At 35.2% G+C, this 16,914-nt stretch overlaps 1 protein-coding gene across 26 annotated transcripts in view; it reads left to right on the top strand.

Annotated features, from left to right (window-relative positions):
- Window positions 1–16,914, top strand: part of ADGRL3 (adhesion G protein-coupled receptor L3) — a 568,292-nt gene that overhangs the window by 305,279 nt on the left and 246,099 nt on the right. For 25 of the 26 annotated variants that reach the window (XM_087926212.1, XM_087926209.1, XM_087926207.1 and 22 more), the window contains one exon: window positions 5,131–5,931. The exons of the other annotated variant lie outside the window; for it this stretch is intronic. In XM_087926212.1, coding sequence (XP_087782338.1) covers window positions 5,131–5,931 — 801 coding nt within the window. The remainder of the gene's footprint in view (window positions 1–5,130; window positions 5,932–16,914) is intronic. 26 annotated transcript variants of the gene reach the window in all.

Raw genomic sequence — 16,914 nt, 5'->3', positions numbered from 1 at the left:
TTTTGCAAGAAATGTTTAATAGTACCATTCTTCTTTCCTACAGATTGTTTTAACAATTACAATGTATTCCTTCTGCTTCCTCACAATTTATGGGAAGCATATGAAATAATTAGCAAGAATACTCACATACTGTAGTATTGAAAATTATTTTTGTATAATATTTAATATTAAACATTAAAAGGCAGAATCTCATGCATGCCTGCTTATAAGTAACTTTTTGGACTTCAGTGGTATATTTTTTTGAGTGTGTACAAGCTATAGCTTCAAAGTATACATTGAATGAAGAAGGGTTTGAATAGTTCTTGTCCAAAAATTGAAAAACTAAATTTTCTGTACTGTACATGGTTTGAAGCCTAGTACAGACAGCAAAGGATGAAGACCACATTGCATAGTTTATTCCCTCTAGCTTAATGTTTATGTTTACTTGACCCAAGGTCTCACTTTTGGGAGAGTTTGGATCCATAAGTACATAGAGAACATATATTTCTACATTTGAGTGTATACTGTACAAACTTAATATAGATTTCTGAAGATCTAGGATAAAGTTGATTGGTATACTTACTGCGCATTTTGTTGTTGAAGTTTGCATTATCAAAACCATAAAATATAATAGTACAATATCACTTATTTAATAATGAATTTATTTATGCACTTACTTGCTTATTTTACTCATTTATTTATTATTGTTTGAAACTGACCCCTGAAGTTCTCAGGGCAATGAATAATCAGTGAAATCATATTAAGGAAAACCAAACAATATAAAAGAAAGCATAGGAATCGTGAATGCAAAATCACTAGCAGCAATAAAAGGAAGTAACATTAAATGTATCTATAAACTCACACTAATGAAGCAGGCCATAAAAAAAAGTTCTAAAACCACTAAAATTGTTTTTCAATGCTGGCAATGGAGAGCACTAAAAAAAAACAGTATAGATGCCAGACAAAGGTATTTTATAAACAGGCCATCATCACTTTTGTAACTTCCCTTCTTTGGTGAGAGCAGATTGAGATACCTATAAATTTTTGAAGGCCCAAATGTTTCTTCAGGATACATCTTTTAATGCTGTTTTGTCTAGACAGAATCTTAGTTTATTAGCTCTTTAATCAATTATTTATTCTGCTTCTGAATATCAATGGCCTTATTTGTTTTAGGAAAGGAGAACTGGGTGTCACCAGCAGCATATAGATAATAATATGCATATTTAAAAGCTCAGGAAATAAACACCGGAGGAGCCCATTTCATAATCTCCATGAAATAAACAATCATCTCAGTGCCACTTTTGGAATTAGCTATCCAAATAGGAGGGAAACCATTGTGCTAACTTCTTCTTCATCCTAATTTGTTCATAAAGTGAATTGGATTAAAAGTTGTTGAGAGAAAATGACTTTAGTTTAAAAGTGCCCAGTGAGGGTAACATGCAGTAATTATTTTAAATTTTCAAACTGCACCATTAATAATATTTTATTAAACTTGAATGCTACCTGGCTCATAAATAGCAGCATGCTCACAACAGCTTCTTTTGAAGAAGCTGGAGCAGCCCATGTTCCTTAAGGCAGTTCCAACATCATCCAATTAACTGAAAAATCACAAGTGGACTGGTAACTGTACACTAGCTTTTTCATCATAGTAGATAGAGGTGACCCTGGGCAAGACTCCCCTGAGAAGCATTACACTCATGCGTTCACACAACCACACGGTGCCTCTCCAGCTTCTTACTTTTCACTCCTGCAATTTTCTTCAACCTCCAAGAACTAACAAAGTAGAAGCACAATAACTAGCTAAGAGAATGTTCCTTAATTTTTATCTAAGTACGAATTTGTTTCATTGAACACAAAAATGCTCTTGCTTGGGCACTGGCAGCTATCATTTTAAATATACATTTTTTTATATACCTCATTCCATTTTCAATGCAAATACAAAGGGACTTGTTTCCCCTACAATTTGCTCAGTTCAAAAGTCTGGTATTTACAGTGCTTGGGAATGTTTATGTTTAAGGTTACAAGAAAAGTGATGAGGAAAATATATCTATTTATAATCATAACTTGATAATAACTAATATAAAAATAAATTATCTTAGTAATCAGTTCAAATGCTCCAATTTTAAGTGTATTCAAAATGATATCTTTCAGTGACAATCCAAAGTGTTCAGTATTTGATTTTGAGAGGTATTCTTTAGGGCACATCCACAGCATCAATGTTTCTGTCACCCCCTCATTCACGCAAAAGGAAATAAATTGCTAGGGAATTTTTCCAATCATGTTTTTCAGTATATCAAATGTGCAGATTTGTCTGATGTTCTGTAAAAGAAAAGAAAAAAGAGGTTGCAGAGCCAGAAATGAAAGTTTTGAGAATCAGAATTAGGTTCCCAAAAGGAAGTGATATTCAAAACTAATCCTGAAGATAGAGAGTATTGGGTGAATGTACTCCAATAGTCCCAGTGCAAAGGAATACTACTGTAGAAAGAAAGGGAATACATCTCTCTTTGAAATTATATTTTTTGAAAAAGATTGAAAGAAGGAGGAAGTAACTTTCCAAATACAAGCATGAAAGCTGAAAGTTCTGTTCCTACTTTGAGCTGTTACTGCATTTCAACCACTCTTTTAAGGAACAAAGGATATTTGCTGAGAACACTCATGTCCAGGAGTCCTTGGAAATTTAGTCTGACCCTAAGCGTTTGATGTAAAGCATGGCTGTCCAAACCTTTGGCTTGCCTGGGCCACTTTGAGTGAAGAGGAATTGCCCTGGGTGACATAGAAAATATAACTAATAATCACTTAATAATGTTAAAAATTTACAATTTTGTAGGGCTACATTATTAGCTGTCCAGGGCCATATGTGGCCCATGGTCCATAGGTTCTACGCAACTGATTTAAGACCCTATATAGGATTAAAAGATGTCTTCTGATTTCTTGAGCCAATAATAAAGTAGCAGAAGTAAAGCAAATTAGGAAAGCCTGGTTTAAACACCTTCCTACACTCAACTAAATATTACCTTACTTACTTAGAATTAAGGTCCAGAGCAAGTAGGCTTAGGATAAAAAAGTGCTGTTGGAAGAAACCATTTGGAGGGAATCATTTCCAAACAGAAAGAAACCCAAAGTTCACTATCTAGCTGCAAAAGGAAGAGCCAGAGCTGTCATTTCCCCTCAGTTTTTTCATTTCAGAAGACACCATAGAATATGTGAAACATTTCCCACTCCCAATAGTCTCTGGCAAAGAAAGTACATCCCTTTTTCCTCATGGAACTGGGATTGCAATTCTGACTGGCTTGAAGGCCAAACACAACACTCAGGGACAGGGCTGCCACCAGGAATTCTCAATGGTGAAATGAGTGCTAGAAAAAGCACCAAAGGGATCAGCATCTGTTGCCAGTTTCTAATTGGAGCTGACATAGACATACCGAGTAAAGTTTCTATCCTACTTCCTTCTCTGCCTTATTTTTTCAGCCATGGCTGTTGCTGATCTCTTTAAAAAGTCTCTGTTTCAATATTAACATATATTTCTTTTTGAAATACCAGTCCTGATGCCAAGCTGAGCTTTAGTGAGAGATTGGCCTCCATAAATAAGGCTCTGCTATATAGTTTATGTGGGAACACTTCTTCTGCTCATGCTTTACTTTGATCCTTCCGATCCAAGATGATGCCATATTCATTCTTTGAATGTTGTGTAGAAATAATAATTGAGAGCCCTCCAAGCTCAGGTGCCAAAAGGAAATTTTTGAAGATGGATTAAACCTGTAAGAAAATTCCCCTTCTGCTTCAGTTGCAAATACCATCCAGTATAAGGATTGTTCTAAGAACCAAAACAGAAGAGGAAAGGATTTGCAGGCCATACTTGCTATTATCCATTAATTGGTACATACATCCCAGCTGATGCTGTTTGCATTTTTATAAACCAACATATTAAATGCAAACATGAATTTCATGCCATACTTTGTTTGGCTTAGTTTTAGACAGGAAAGGGGAATTCTATGCATTACACTTTTTTGACTATTTCCATTTTTGCTGGGATAATGAGTAGAGAACTTAATGTAATAACTGTGTACAAAAAATATACCTTATCTGAACCAATGCAATGTAATGCAAGAGATTACATTCGAAAAATTAAGTACTGGTAGTTCTCAACTTATGTCCGCAACTGGAACCAAAATTTCCATTGCTAAGCAAGGCACACCCAATTTGATGACCTTTTTGCCATGGTTGTTAAGAAAATCACTGCAATTGTGGTCGCTAAGCAAACTTAATTTTCCTCATTGATTTTGCTTGTTGGAAGCTGGTTGGGGAAGTTGCAAATGAATCACGTGACCCTGGACCACTGCAACCTCGTTGCCAAGTGTGCAAATTTTGATCATGTGACTATCAGAATGCTGTGATACTTGCAAGCGCAAGAACTGGTCATAAATTACTTTTTTCAAGGCCATGGTAACTAAACTAATGGCTATAAGTCAAGGACTACCTGTACAATAGTTAATCATATAGCAAAATTGGCATTTAAAAATGTTTCTTAAAAAGAAACGGAAGTATATCTAAAACCATATTTTGGTGTTGGAGGGAAATAATATTAGTTACAAGATTTGTGGAATGGAACATCTCAGCAGGTCAGTCTTGGCAGTTATGAATTTGCTTAAGTAATGTTTTTATTTTTATGTATTTCAGAGGACATTTTAATGCTTTAACTTAGTCTTCCTGTATTGCATTTTGCTTTTTGCTTTTTATTGCTACTGGTTTTTTCCTTCCTCAGGACACATTCTTTTAATTGTTTATTATTTGCTATGGATTCATTCCAAATGTATTTATGTGGCAATTCCCCAGCCCTTTTTAATATTTAAACTGCACACCATAAGAATGATTTCTCTGAAATAGAGTTTAAATGTCTTTTTAGTTGCTTTTTTGGTTTTATAGCAATATATGTTGTATATGTCATGTCAAAGTTAAAAATTATAATCCCTATAAATTTCCCCTTATAACCTTTTTAGTGCAGAGCACCATTTATGTATTTTCAGAGTTAGGAGAAGATTGATATTTTTAGTTCTTCTCCTGGAACTTGAGTTATAAATGTCTAAGTGCCAAGAAAAGTCTTCTATCACATTTAATAATCAATTTTACTTTTAACCTCTTCCTTCCCTTCAGTTTTTCTTTGCCCTGGACTACTAAAAGGAGTATACCAGAGTGAACATTTATTTGAATCTGATCACCAGTCAGGAGCCTGGTGTAAGGATCCACTGCAGGCTTCTGACAAGATTTACTACATGCCGTGGACACCATACAGAACTGACACTCTGACAGAATATTCTTCCAAAGATGATTTCATTGCTGGAAGGCCAACAACAACGTACAAGCTCCCACACAGAGTGGATGGCACAGGGTTTGTGGTGTATGATGGGGCTTTATTCTTCAACAAAGAAAGAACAAGGAACATTGTCAAATTTGATCTACGGACAAGAATAAAAAGTGGGGAAGCTATCATTGCTAATGCCAACTATCACGATACATCCCCTTATAGATGGGGAGGCAAATCTGATATAGACCTGGCTGTTGATGAGAATGGTCTTTGGGTGATCTATGCAACAGAACAAAATAATGGTAAAATAGTCATTAGTCAGCTAAACCCTTATACCTTGAGGATTGAAGGGACATGGGATACATCCTATGACAAAAGGTCAGCTTCTAATGCATTCATGATCTGTGGCATTTTATATGTAGTGAAATCTGTGTATGAAGACGATGATAATGAAGCTACAGGAAATAAAATTGACTATATATACAACACTGAACAAAGCAAGGAAAATGTAGTGGATGTTCCATTTCCAAATTCATATCAGTATATTGCTGCAGTGGATTATAATCCAAGGGATAACCTTCTTTATGTATGGAACAACTACCATGTGGTTAAATATTCATTGGATTTTGGACCAATGGACAGCAGAACAGGTAAGGTTCTTCGATAAGTTTTATTTTCTGTTATCTCTTGATTTGCAACCAATTTAGTCCGTGGCTAAGGCCAAACTTTTTTCTTCCATTAAAAACAGCAGGATGGGAGTTTGACTGGAAAATAGATCAAAAACGTCTATTTGTGAATGTTTTCTTTCACCTTAAATAGCCTTCCTCTCCTTGACTTCTACTCCAGTGGAGATGAGAAAGACAGTGATGGGATTCATGTATCCCTTTATATAACCCCTTAGGAGGTTTATCATTTATTCAGTTAACATGTTCTCGGTGCAAGTCATTTTTGTTCATTTGCATTGTCATTTATAGAAACATAGAAAACTGACAGCAAAAAAAGACCTAGTGGTCCATTGAGTCTGCACTTGGAAGTTTTTTATTACTATGAGTTTATGATTTTTATGATTTTATTTTTTTATTTTTGTTGGATGATAAGTATGTGTTTATCCCAAGCATATTTAAATTCAGTTACTGATGACTGAGCCACTATCCCTGCTGCAAGTTTGTTCTAAGCTTCCACTATCCTTTTTGTGAAATAATACTTTCTAACATTACTTCTGAACTTTCTTCCTGACAGTTTGAGGTTATGCTTCCTTGTTCTTGATTTTTGCTTAATATTGTACAGCCTCTAGAATGTTACTCATACGTACCCTTAATATATTTAAAGTTTTCAATCATGTCTCCCACTTCTCTTTTGTCCTCTGAGCTGTTACTTATTCACAATCTCTCTTGATATGTTTTCTCCCTCAGATCTTGCATCATTTTTGTGGCCCATCTTTGGACTCACTTAATGTTATCAATATCTTTTTATAAATGAGATCTCCAGAACTGGACACACTATTCCAAATGGGGTTCGATAGATATGAAGCCCTACTAGATTATGATTTATATTACAATTTGAGGTTATATGTAAATTCATAAATTGTGCATTATTCAATGAACCATGTTTAAGCAAAATATATAGCTTAGCTCCATGCTTGAACACAGTCATAATCTTTAAAATTAGAAAATATATCTTGAACCTCAGGCAGCAAGTCAAAGAGAATTCAGTTTTAGGTTAACTCTGCATAGTTGCAGTGTATTAGAAAAAGCTGCTTTAGAATGTGAGGAAGCATCTTTTGAATAATTAAAGCAGCCATGTCTTTCTAAGGTTTGTGCTGCTCCAGAAGCATCTCTACAAACAAAGACAGAGGCAACCAAACTGAGCTTCCAAAGCACTCAAAATATCCACTTCCTTCAAAACAAAGTACTTTGCACATTCTGCTTTGCATTCCCAAACATATCCTTTTGCAAAGATTGAGAATGTGGAGTGCCACTAGATCACTTTGCAATAACCATGGCATTTAGGTTGGTTAATGTCTTACAAGTGTGTAGGTGAGGCAATTATTATAGTGCCTCCTCTATCAGGATGCAAGGCCTGGAAAGCTAGATTCCTCTTGGAAGTCTGGACGGTGAGATCTCCTACCTTCTATCATGCCTGATTAAATGATCTCTGCCAGCAAGTTTTGTTTAGCTATGGTATTGCCTAAAGAAAAGGTAGAATCCTAATGAGACAGCAGAGGCTAAGGTGCTGAACAATAATTCCCTAACAATATTTTTGAGACATGATCCCACGGGAAAAACCAGAATCCTTGTAAAATACTGCCACCAATGCCCAGTCCTGCCAGATGGTTAAGAAAGCCACCATGTTCAGCAATAGGAGATAAAGCTAAGGTGGCAATGGAGCGGCAGTTTCCCTACTGAATGAACTGTTTGTGATATTCAGTGGTAAGGAAAACTGATTTTCACACACAAAAAGTATCCCAATTATAAAAAAACTGCTAAAAGTGAAAAAGTCTGCCATAAAGGGATCGTGTATCAAGATGTTGATCAATGTGGAATTCCTTGGTGTAGTCACAGTGTTAATTCAACCATGCAAAACCTGGATGGACTTGGGAGACATAAAAAGCAAATTTTAGAAAAAAAGCAAATAATTGAAAAATGTGGCTTGGCATAAATATAGAGGAAATATTTGGAGCTTTATTAGTTGGGATGCTTCAGAAGAGAAATTCATCACCCCATATAGAGAAGATGTTTCTGACTCATGGTTAAGCCATCCAGGAACATGGTAGAAGGCCATTTGTAGCTTTTTTGTTAAAAGCAATGCTTCAGAAAATAATTTCCAGTTAATGAAAAAAAAATTACTTATTAAATAAGTAAATACTTATTATGTCTTTATTTTGTGTAGTTCAAAGTAATAATGCTCCTTTTTCTTTGTTCCATACAACAACAACTTTGTAAAATAGATTGGGCTGGGAGAATATGATTGGCCCAAGTTACCCAACTGGCTTCCATGCCTACTAGAAGGCTTAAACTCATAGTCTCCCGGATATTCCAAGCTTTTCTAATCAAAATGATTTTTAATTGATTACCTTAACAACTGCTACAAGAATGTTATATTTTCTAAAGCACCATTGACTGTTTAGAAAACAGTATACTGTTGCAGTGTTGAACATTTGTATACTGTTGTTTTCTGGAAGCTTTAATGTAGATTGAAATGAGATGGTTATTTCTATTTTGTAGTCAGAGGAATGAAACCAAAGAATGAAGGAATTCAACAGAGGATTAGCAGACCATCAATTTTCAGCAGCAAGTCAGACAAAATGGGAATTAAATAGAAACACAGAGGAAGGAAATGAATTCATGGTTTGGCAAGGAAAGAAAGGTGCCTTATATAGTACAGGGAATAGAAAGATAGCCGTCAAGATATGTTTTTATTTGTTTTGTTCCTATAGCATTGATTATTTTTTGAAGAGCAACACTTTACCTAATCTCTGGAGTGACATAGAAGAAATCTAAAAATACACAGCTGTGACTCATTTACTGGTAGAATATTGTATCTGTTCCTACACACTATCTTTCAGTACAAACAAATCTGAACTTGTTTATATTAAAGTTTTAAAATATCAATTGGCCCTTATTACCACCCTGTTGAAAATGTCGTTGATGTAATTGTAGAATACTGAACTACGGGCAATAATTCTTTATGGAGATAATTGTGGTCATGAAGGGCATCTTGCCAGGTGCTCTGTATATAGTGTAGCCTTTCTTTTCAGTGGCCATGATTAAATAAAAATCTTAAAACATATGTTCCAGTTTCAAAAAAAACCCTAATTGATGCAAAATGATACAATAAAATAGAATATATTTTTTTAAAAAACAGTCTAAACTACAGAAACAATAGTCATTGAGACACCACCAAATATTGTCAGGATTCCGTAGAATTTAGTAGCAGTGATCACCTCCCAGACTACCAATGTTCAGAGAAAGAAGAGGCTTTCCTGAGTGCCAGCAAAGATGGTGCGAGTTGACCTTGGGTGGGACTTTGCTTCAAAGGAGAGGAATAGCTACAGAAAAAACATGCCCTTGTGTGCCTAATATGGGAAGGATAGTACTTCAGAAGTCATTCATCATTCTTACTGGATTAGCAGAAGCTGTTGAGGGAATATGGTCCCACAAATATCCAGAGCCTAAATAGTAGTTGTCAAGACTGGCAGGGGCACAGTTAGGAGTTACACAAAATGCTTATAGCAAAGTCCAGAGAAGCAGCTCTCATCTCCTCAGTATTAGTAGTAATTATTAATTGATCGTTGTGGCCATATCAGATCAAATAAAAATAAAATACAGGATCTAATTCCAAGATAAAATAGATAAAAAGGAAATACCCATAGGAATTTCCAGGAACAAGATTTGGAGTCAGAAGTTTATCAACAGACCCAAAGTCCTAGACTTTGTAAATACCACCAAAGGATGACAAAGTGCGATCCTCAGGTCCTACTCATTTTCCTTATCTTCAAGCTTAGAGCCTCTGACTTCTCAAGGCAGAGTGGTTCAGAAACCTGCAAGTTACACAACTGATTTTTCCAGGTAAGAGTTATTGGATCAGAATAATCCCTAGATACTATTAAGGTAACAAGCATACTTATCACTTCAGAGATAGGAAATGGACATTTTAATCTTGTTTATTACATATTTCTGGATTATATATCATTTACAGCTCAAAGGAAGGAAAATACAGTAAAATAGGACTCATTATATCATAAAGGAAACCCAAACTGAAGTATATTGTTTCACAGAAGAAAAGCAAATAAAAGATTATAAGTTGTTTCTATACTTTCATTCTTTTGTATACATTAAGACAGTGGTTAACTGAAAGCCCCAGGCTACTTATTTAAAAAAAAAAACCTGTAAATGCACCTGCTACAAACAATTGCTGCCTTTTCTACTATAATAAAATATATAATATCAATAAAAATAGAAGAATATTTTTGGGATTTATTAAACATTAAAACTGTTTTAAACAAAGTTATTTAACAGAATTTGTATTTATTATAGATACTGTAAATGTAGATAGACATAGATATGCAGCAGACATACACGTACACATATCTTTAAACCTGAGACACTGGATTTGGGGGATTTTGTGTTTTTGTTTGTTTGTTTTCTCCACAAGGCAACCTAAAATCTTGTGCAGCATAAAATAGAGTGCCATATAATAGGACATATAGAAAAGCAAAAAATCCCATTTGGAAGAATAAACAAATCACTTAAAGGAGTTATAGATTCAATATAAGATCTAAAATATTCTATTAATAAAAATTATTAAATATATAATAGTGCCATTAGGGACATGTTTTAGGGAATACAGAGATCAAATCATATTTTTTATCCTGATTTATTTTTAAATTATTAATGTAACATGAAATACGTACATCAAACCTTCCACCCAACTGCATATTACTTTAAAGAAAAATCCAAAAATTGATGTCATAAAATAAAAAGTTAAAAATAAACTAGGAGAAAAAGGAGACAGAGATATACTTTAGCAGGCAATGTTTACATTGTGAATTTTAAATGTTAGAACATAGTCAATGATTTTTGCTCAAAATGCATGCAACATTTTAAAAAAAGAAAGAAAACTATAGTGGCACACAGTAGAAAAACACACTATTTATTTACTTATGCAAACAATGAGATGTATATTGCCCCCTCCTGAGATAGGCAACTTACAATAAAGCAAAAATATAAGTATCACTAAAACCATGGAATATTACATGTATATAGTGGTTATTTCTTGATTAGGGAGGAAGACAGAAGAGCAGGATCAGGAAAAATAGAGTATATCTGACAGTAGGTATTACTAAGCCTATTACTAATTCAGTCCAGAGCTTCCAGACTGTTTTATTCCCAGAACAGTAGATTTTGCACACTAAGGTTTCATCTTTTGTTTCCTGTTGCTGTTGTTTCCTTCTTTTTTCTCAGGCATGCATTCTCTCCTAGCCCAAAATATGAATGGATATGGGGGCTGGGGACAGTATTCCGCCAAACAAGATACCAAATTTATTAATGTAAAGAACATAGAAATAAAAGAGACAAAACCCAAATAAAATACAGAGCATTAAGTCCCCAAATCCTCCCCAAAAAGCTCTGTCTTCAGCTTTTTCCAGAATTCAACAATGTTGAAGAAAACATTAATCACTAATGGGTGGTCTTTCCAGAGGGCCAGCTTCAGCACCAAAAGACAGCACTTCTGAGCTTCAGCCCTTTACCACCTGAAAATGGGAGAATGGTAGTTGTTTCTCCCAGCATAATCAGACTTACTCTAATAGGGAGATATAATCCTGCAGATAACTAGGCTCCAAGCCATACATGACTTTATAAGTTAATACCAACACTTAAATTCCACTTGGAAGCTGCTGTACTGGGAAGCCAATGCAGACCTGCAGAATTAATGCAATATGTGCCTAGTAGTTGATTCGTATGAGCACCTGAGCCAATGTGTTTTGTATCAACTGAAGCTTTCAGATGTTCTTTAAAGGCAGCACCATGTAGAGTAACAATTTACTCTTACTCTCATGGTGCTGCCTTTAAAGAACATCTGAAAGTCTAAATAGCTAGTTATGAGGATAAGAGCCACTATAGTTGGGTCCTCTCATCCAAAGTACAACTGGTGCACTACTTAAAACTAGACAAAGGTCACCTGGTCACAATTTCTACATGCTGATCTGGCAAGAGTCCTGAGTGCAGGAAGATGCTTCCCACTCCAGCCATAGACTTGCTCCTTCAGTAACCCTGTACAGAGATTAAATGGAGTGCAGAGCATCCCCAATGCATAAACAGTAGCTCTTTCTTCCTAGAATTTAATTTTTTGTTTCTTCCATCCACACCCATGCAGCCCACAGGCACCAAGTCTGACAGCTTCTCTGGCCTGAACAAGGTTGCAATACGTAGTGGGATACCATATTACATTGATGATACTGAACCCTTAATCATAAAATATCTCTCCCAGCAGCTCCATGTAGATGATTAATAGCAAGAGAGGGAGAGAGCATTGACCCCTGGGGTATTCCACAAAGGAGCAACCATGGCAGTGGTAGGGTTCAAATTTTTTTACTACCAGTTCTGTGGGCGTGGCTTGGTGGGTGTGGCAAGGGAAGGATACTGTCAAATTTCCAGTCAGAGGTGGCATTTGCTGGTTCTCCGAACTATTCAAAATTTCTGCTACCAGTTCTCCAGAACTGGTCAGAATCTGCTGAATACCACCTCTGAACCATGATCTCTTTCCTCCAACTACCACTGATTGTAACACACTGCTAAGCAAGGAGATGAACCATTGGCAGACAGTGCCTCCAATCACTAATCTTTGCAGCTGTCTAGAAGGACGTCATGAGTCAGTGGTATTAAAAGCTGCTGAAAAGTCCAAAAGCACCAAGTCAAGCATATTGTCCCTGTCTTGGTATCAACATAGGTCATCAGTCACAGTTATCGGTGTCATGTGAAGTGCATAAAGCATGCTTTACTTCCAGATACGCATTCATTAGATGAAAACATTCATATAGAAAAGTAAGCAATAAACTCACCAGATAAATAGCACAATTGTCTGTTCTCCACTGCCACCAAAGCTTTTCTGTCCGGGACAGACTCATCTATAAAAGCACTATTTCATAATTAAATAAACCTATAAAAATACAGAGCTAGAAATAAATTACTTTTTACAAAGTGTCTTTTCAATATAAGTATAGTAATTAAAATAAAATAACACATTAAAATAAGTATGAATATATGGACATCTTAATTAGTTGAAAGCAGTAGAACTATATTTTAAAATATAAAGTTATTAGTATTCATCTCTTTTTCAGTGAGCTATATTTAAAAAAAAGTTGTCCACTATTTTCGGTCTCCTACACATACTTTGGGAGCTGCCCAGTGTTCTATGAATTCTCATCCCTCAAAAGTTTTGTTACACTGTCAGTATCTGAAGATCTATTCTACTGCCAAGTATGGTCTGTTCCCCAAAAAATCCTTATTGAGGTGGCATATAATTAGGAGGAGAATAAATAATATGATTTTTCCCCAGTTTCTTTCCTACAATAGATAGTTTCATAATGAACCAAGGAAATGCGGACAAATATCCCATAAAGGATTGTTGGGGCCTGAGATACATTTTAATGCAAGAAAAGGAAGAATAAATTTGGGAAATAGGGTGATTTATCATGCTTGCTTTAAATTTATGGTACTATTTGAAAAAAATGAAGTTGTTGATGATTTCCAAGTTAGCCCCAAATCATAGTCATAAATCTGGCTCTGTGGGTTGACTCTATTATAAATAAATATATTCAAGGCAGAAGTAATATAATTCAGATTTCCTCTTGATGCACCAATTTGAACTCAACTATTTTTTACAATATAAGATAGATAAGTGATATCTTGGCATTTGAAGCATCGTCTTTCAAGGTTATAATACTGATTTATTAATTCATGTTATTATACATGGTACAACCGTTTCTACTTTTAGGAATGTTGCTGGAAGCCCAGGGGTTTAACTTATTTAGAGAAAATCCCTTGGCCCTTATTCTTATCTATTCTTTACATAGATTTTTCAATGTGGAAAGAGGAAAAAGCATTCATTGTGTGGTAGATGAGTTAGACTGAGTCCCGTATAATATTATTGAATGAGTCTGTCTTCTTGTTCTACTGGATCTGTCAATACCATATTCTTTAATAGACTATCTAGGAGTACTTCAATAGCACAATATTGTTTCTCTACATTCTGCTGCATGTTTCTTGAGTGAGTAGTTCTATGTGCAATGCACCAGGCAATGCCAGATTTAGGCATATGTTAAAAAAGCTGCCCCTTAGGCATGGAATCATAGAATCATAAGGCTGGAAGTGACCGTGAAAGTCTTATAGTCAACCCCTGCCCAGGGCAGGAGATCTTATACTATCCTGAACAAATGGCTGTCCAATATTTTCTTGAAATGCTTGAGTGATGGAGCAACCACAATTCTAGGAAGTTAGCTGTTCCATTGATTAAATGTTCTTACTGCCAGGAAATTTCTCCTTAGTTCCAGATTGGATCTCTTTTTAATAAACGTCTGCCTGTTGCTTCTTGTTTTGCTCACATTTGCTTTGGAAAATAAGTTGATACTCTCTTCCCTGTGAAAGGCTCACAAGTACTTGGATGATAGCTATCATTTCACCCCTAATAAGCCTTTTCTTCATTAGGCCAGACATACCTAGTTCCTTTAACATTTCATCATATAGTTTAGCCTCCAGACCCTTTTATGATCTTTGTTGCATTTCTCTGCAGTAGGGCCTCCAAATCCTTTCTGTACTGTGGTGACCAGAATTGGATGCAGTATTCCAAGTGTGGCCTTGCTAATGCAGTATAGAGCAGTACTATTACTTCTCTTGATCTTGATACTATATCCCTTTGTTGATGCATTCTAGAACTATATTGGCTTTGTTGGCAGCTGCAATACTCTGCTGGCTCATACTTAAGTGGTGGCCCACCAAGACACCAAGATCCCTCTCACAGTTACTAGTGTTGAGTCATGTACTGTCTACATTCTATAGCTGGCTTTTGTTTGTTTGTTTTTTTGCTGCCAAAGAGCAGAACCTTGCTTTTATCTCCACTGAACTGCATCTTGTTGCCTAAGGCCTAACACTCAAATCTATCAAGATCCTTCTGAATCATGGGTTTATCTTCCAGGCTGTTAGCAATTCACCCCAGTTTGGTATCTTCTGCAAATTTGTTGAGTCCTTCTAACCCCTCATCTAAATCATTTATAAGATGTTGACAGCCAAGACTCTATATGTAGCTTCCTAGCTTTATATAGCTTAGCACCTCACCAAATCTAAATAAAGCACCAGCTTCAGGCTTAGCCCAATTAGAAATAAAATGTATGTTGACTGTTCTGGCCCCATGTTCTTTTTTTAAAACAAACCTTTAAGGTAACTATTTTGGTGTTGAAGTGATTGATTACTAATTCTTATTTGCAGAATTCATCTGTCTTTGTGAACCTACAATCAGATCTAACTGGGTTGAGGGAATGTGAGTCAATGATACTATTGTCAATATATGTCAAAATAAGTACTTTCTAGTCCAGAATAAATAGGGGGGGAAACTGAAGAGATGGAAGCTCAAGTACTAGATTTTTTTTTATTTGAAAAGAAAAAGAGACAAAAGATAATCCTTTTTAAGGTTCTTAATACCTTCCATTCTAAAACTTTTCTAATGAATTTTTATTGCTTTTTAAATAGTAATAAAAAAGAAGAAAAAGAAAAAACAAAATATAAGGATACAAACATAACAAGTAAAAATACAACAGAAAATAAAATAAGATATTGAAGGATTTTATTTTATATATATAGCACTGGTGTGACTTTGGAACCAGCAATTACAGGCTATTAATTGCAGGTGCTTTGGCTGGCAATTATTGGCTATTAAGTCAAAGGCAGATAAAGCCAAACAGTCTAGAAAACATGCAGAGATATATCCAAGAATCATTTATTCATTTGGAAACTAATAGTTCTTACCACTCATTTTAATGAGGAATCACTTACAAAAGATGAAAAGATGGTATTTACTAAAGGCCAAGCTAAATGTATATGGTAAATTAATGGAAGCCACTATCAAGCAAGTTATGTTCTACTGAGTAACCATCTTGGAAACATATTTAATGTAAGAAGTTCATTGAAGATGCAAATTTAATATTTTTATAGAGAATTTCTAGAGGAATATCAATATTATGCTGCACATTACTACTGGATTCTGAATGACTTGCAACTGACCTTCGATATATTGATATAAGCTTGGCTAAAATTGATTTTTGCCCTATCTGCCTGACTTGTTTAATCCTTTGGATAGTTTTGCAAATATTTATTTATTTGTATTTATTTGATTTGTCAATTGTTTACAAGATAATAAGTATAAGTGTATACATAGTTATGAATACATGAAATGGGTACATATAAGAAAAATAAAATAAAAATAAAAGAAACAATAGGACAGGGACGGTAGGCACGTTGGTGAGCTTATGCACACCCCCTAGAGACCTCTTAGGAAAGACAGTCTAAGGTTAAAGTTTTTGGGGTTTGGGGAAGAAACTACAGAGTCGTGTAGAGTATTCCAGACATTGACCACTCTGTTGCTGAAGTCGTATTTCCTGCAATCAAGTTTGGTGCGGTTAACCTTGAGTTTGTATCTATTGTGTGCTCTTGTGTTGTTTTGGTTGAAGCTGAAGTATTCATTGACAGGTAGGACATTGCAATGTATGATTTTATATACCATGCTTAAATCAGACCGAAGACGGCGTAATTCAAGGTTTTCTAGTTCTAGAATTTCAAGTCTGGTGGCATAAGGTATTCTACAATGAGTAGAGGAGTGGAGAACTCTTCTTGTGAAATATTTCTGGACTTTCTCAATTATGCTAATATCAGATACATAATGTGGATTCCAGACTCATGCATTTCCCTTAAGTGCTTAGTTTCAATGAGATTTCATAGAAAAGAAATTTCTCTTGATCAACATTTGGGCAATATGCATGCAAGAACTTGCATGCTCTCCTTTATACTTAGATTGCTAGAAAAAAAACATTTACCATTGGGAAATTATATCTCTAATTTAAGAGTCCCAATGAAGGGCGTTTG

The sequence above is a fragment of the Pseudonaja textilis genome, chromosome 2 (assembly GCF_049901715.1).
Source record: "Pseudonaja textilis isolate UNSWEBS1 chromosome 2, rPseTex1.2, whole genome shotgun sequence".
Classification (NCBI taxonomy): Eukaryota; Metazoa; Chordata; class Lepidosauria; order Squamata; family Elapidae; genus Pseudonaja; species Pseudonaja textilis.
This window is presented reverse-complemented; position numbering and strand designations above follow the sequence as displayed.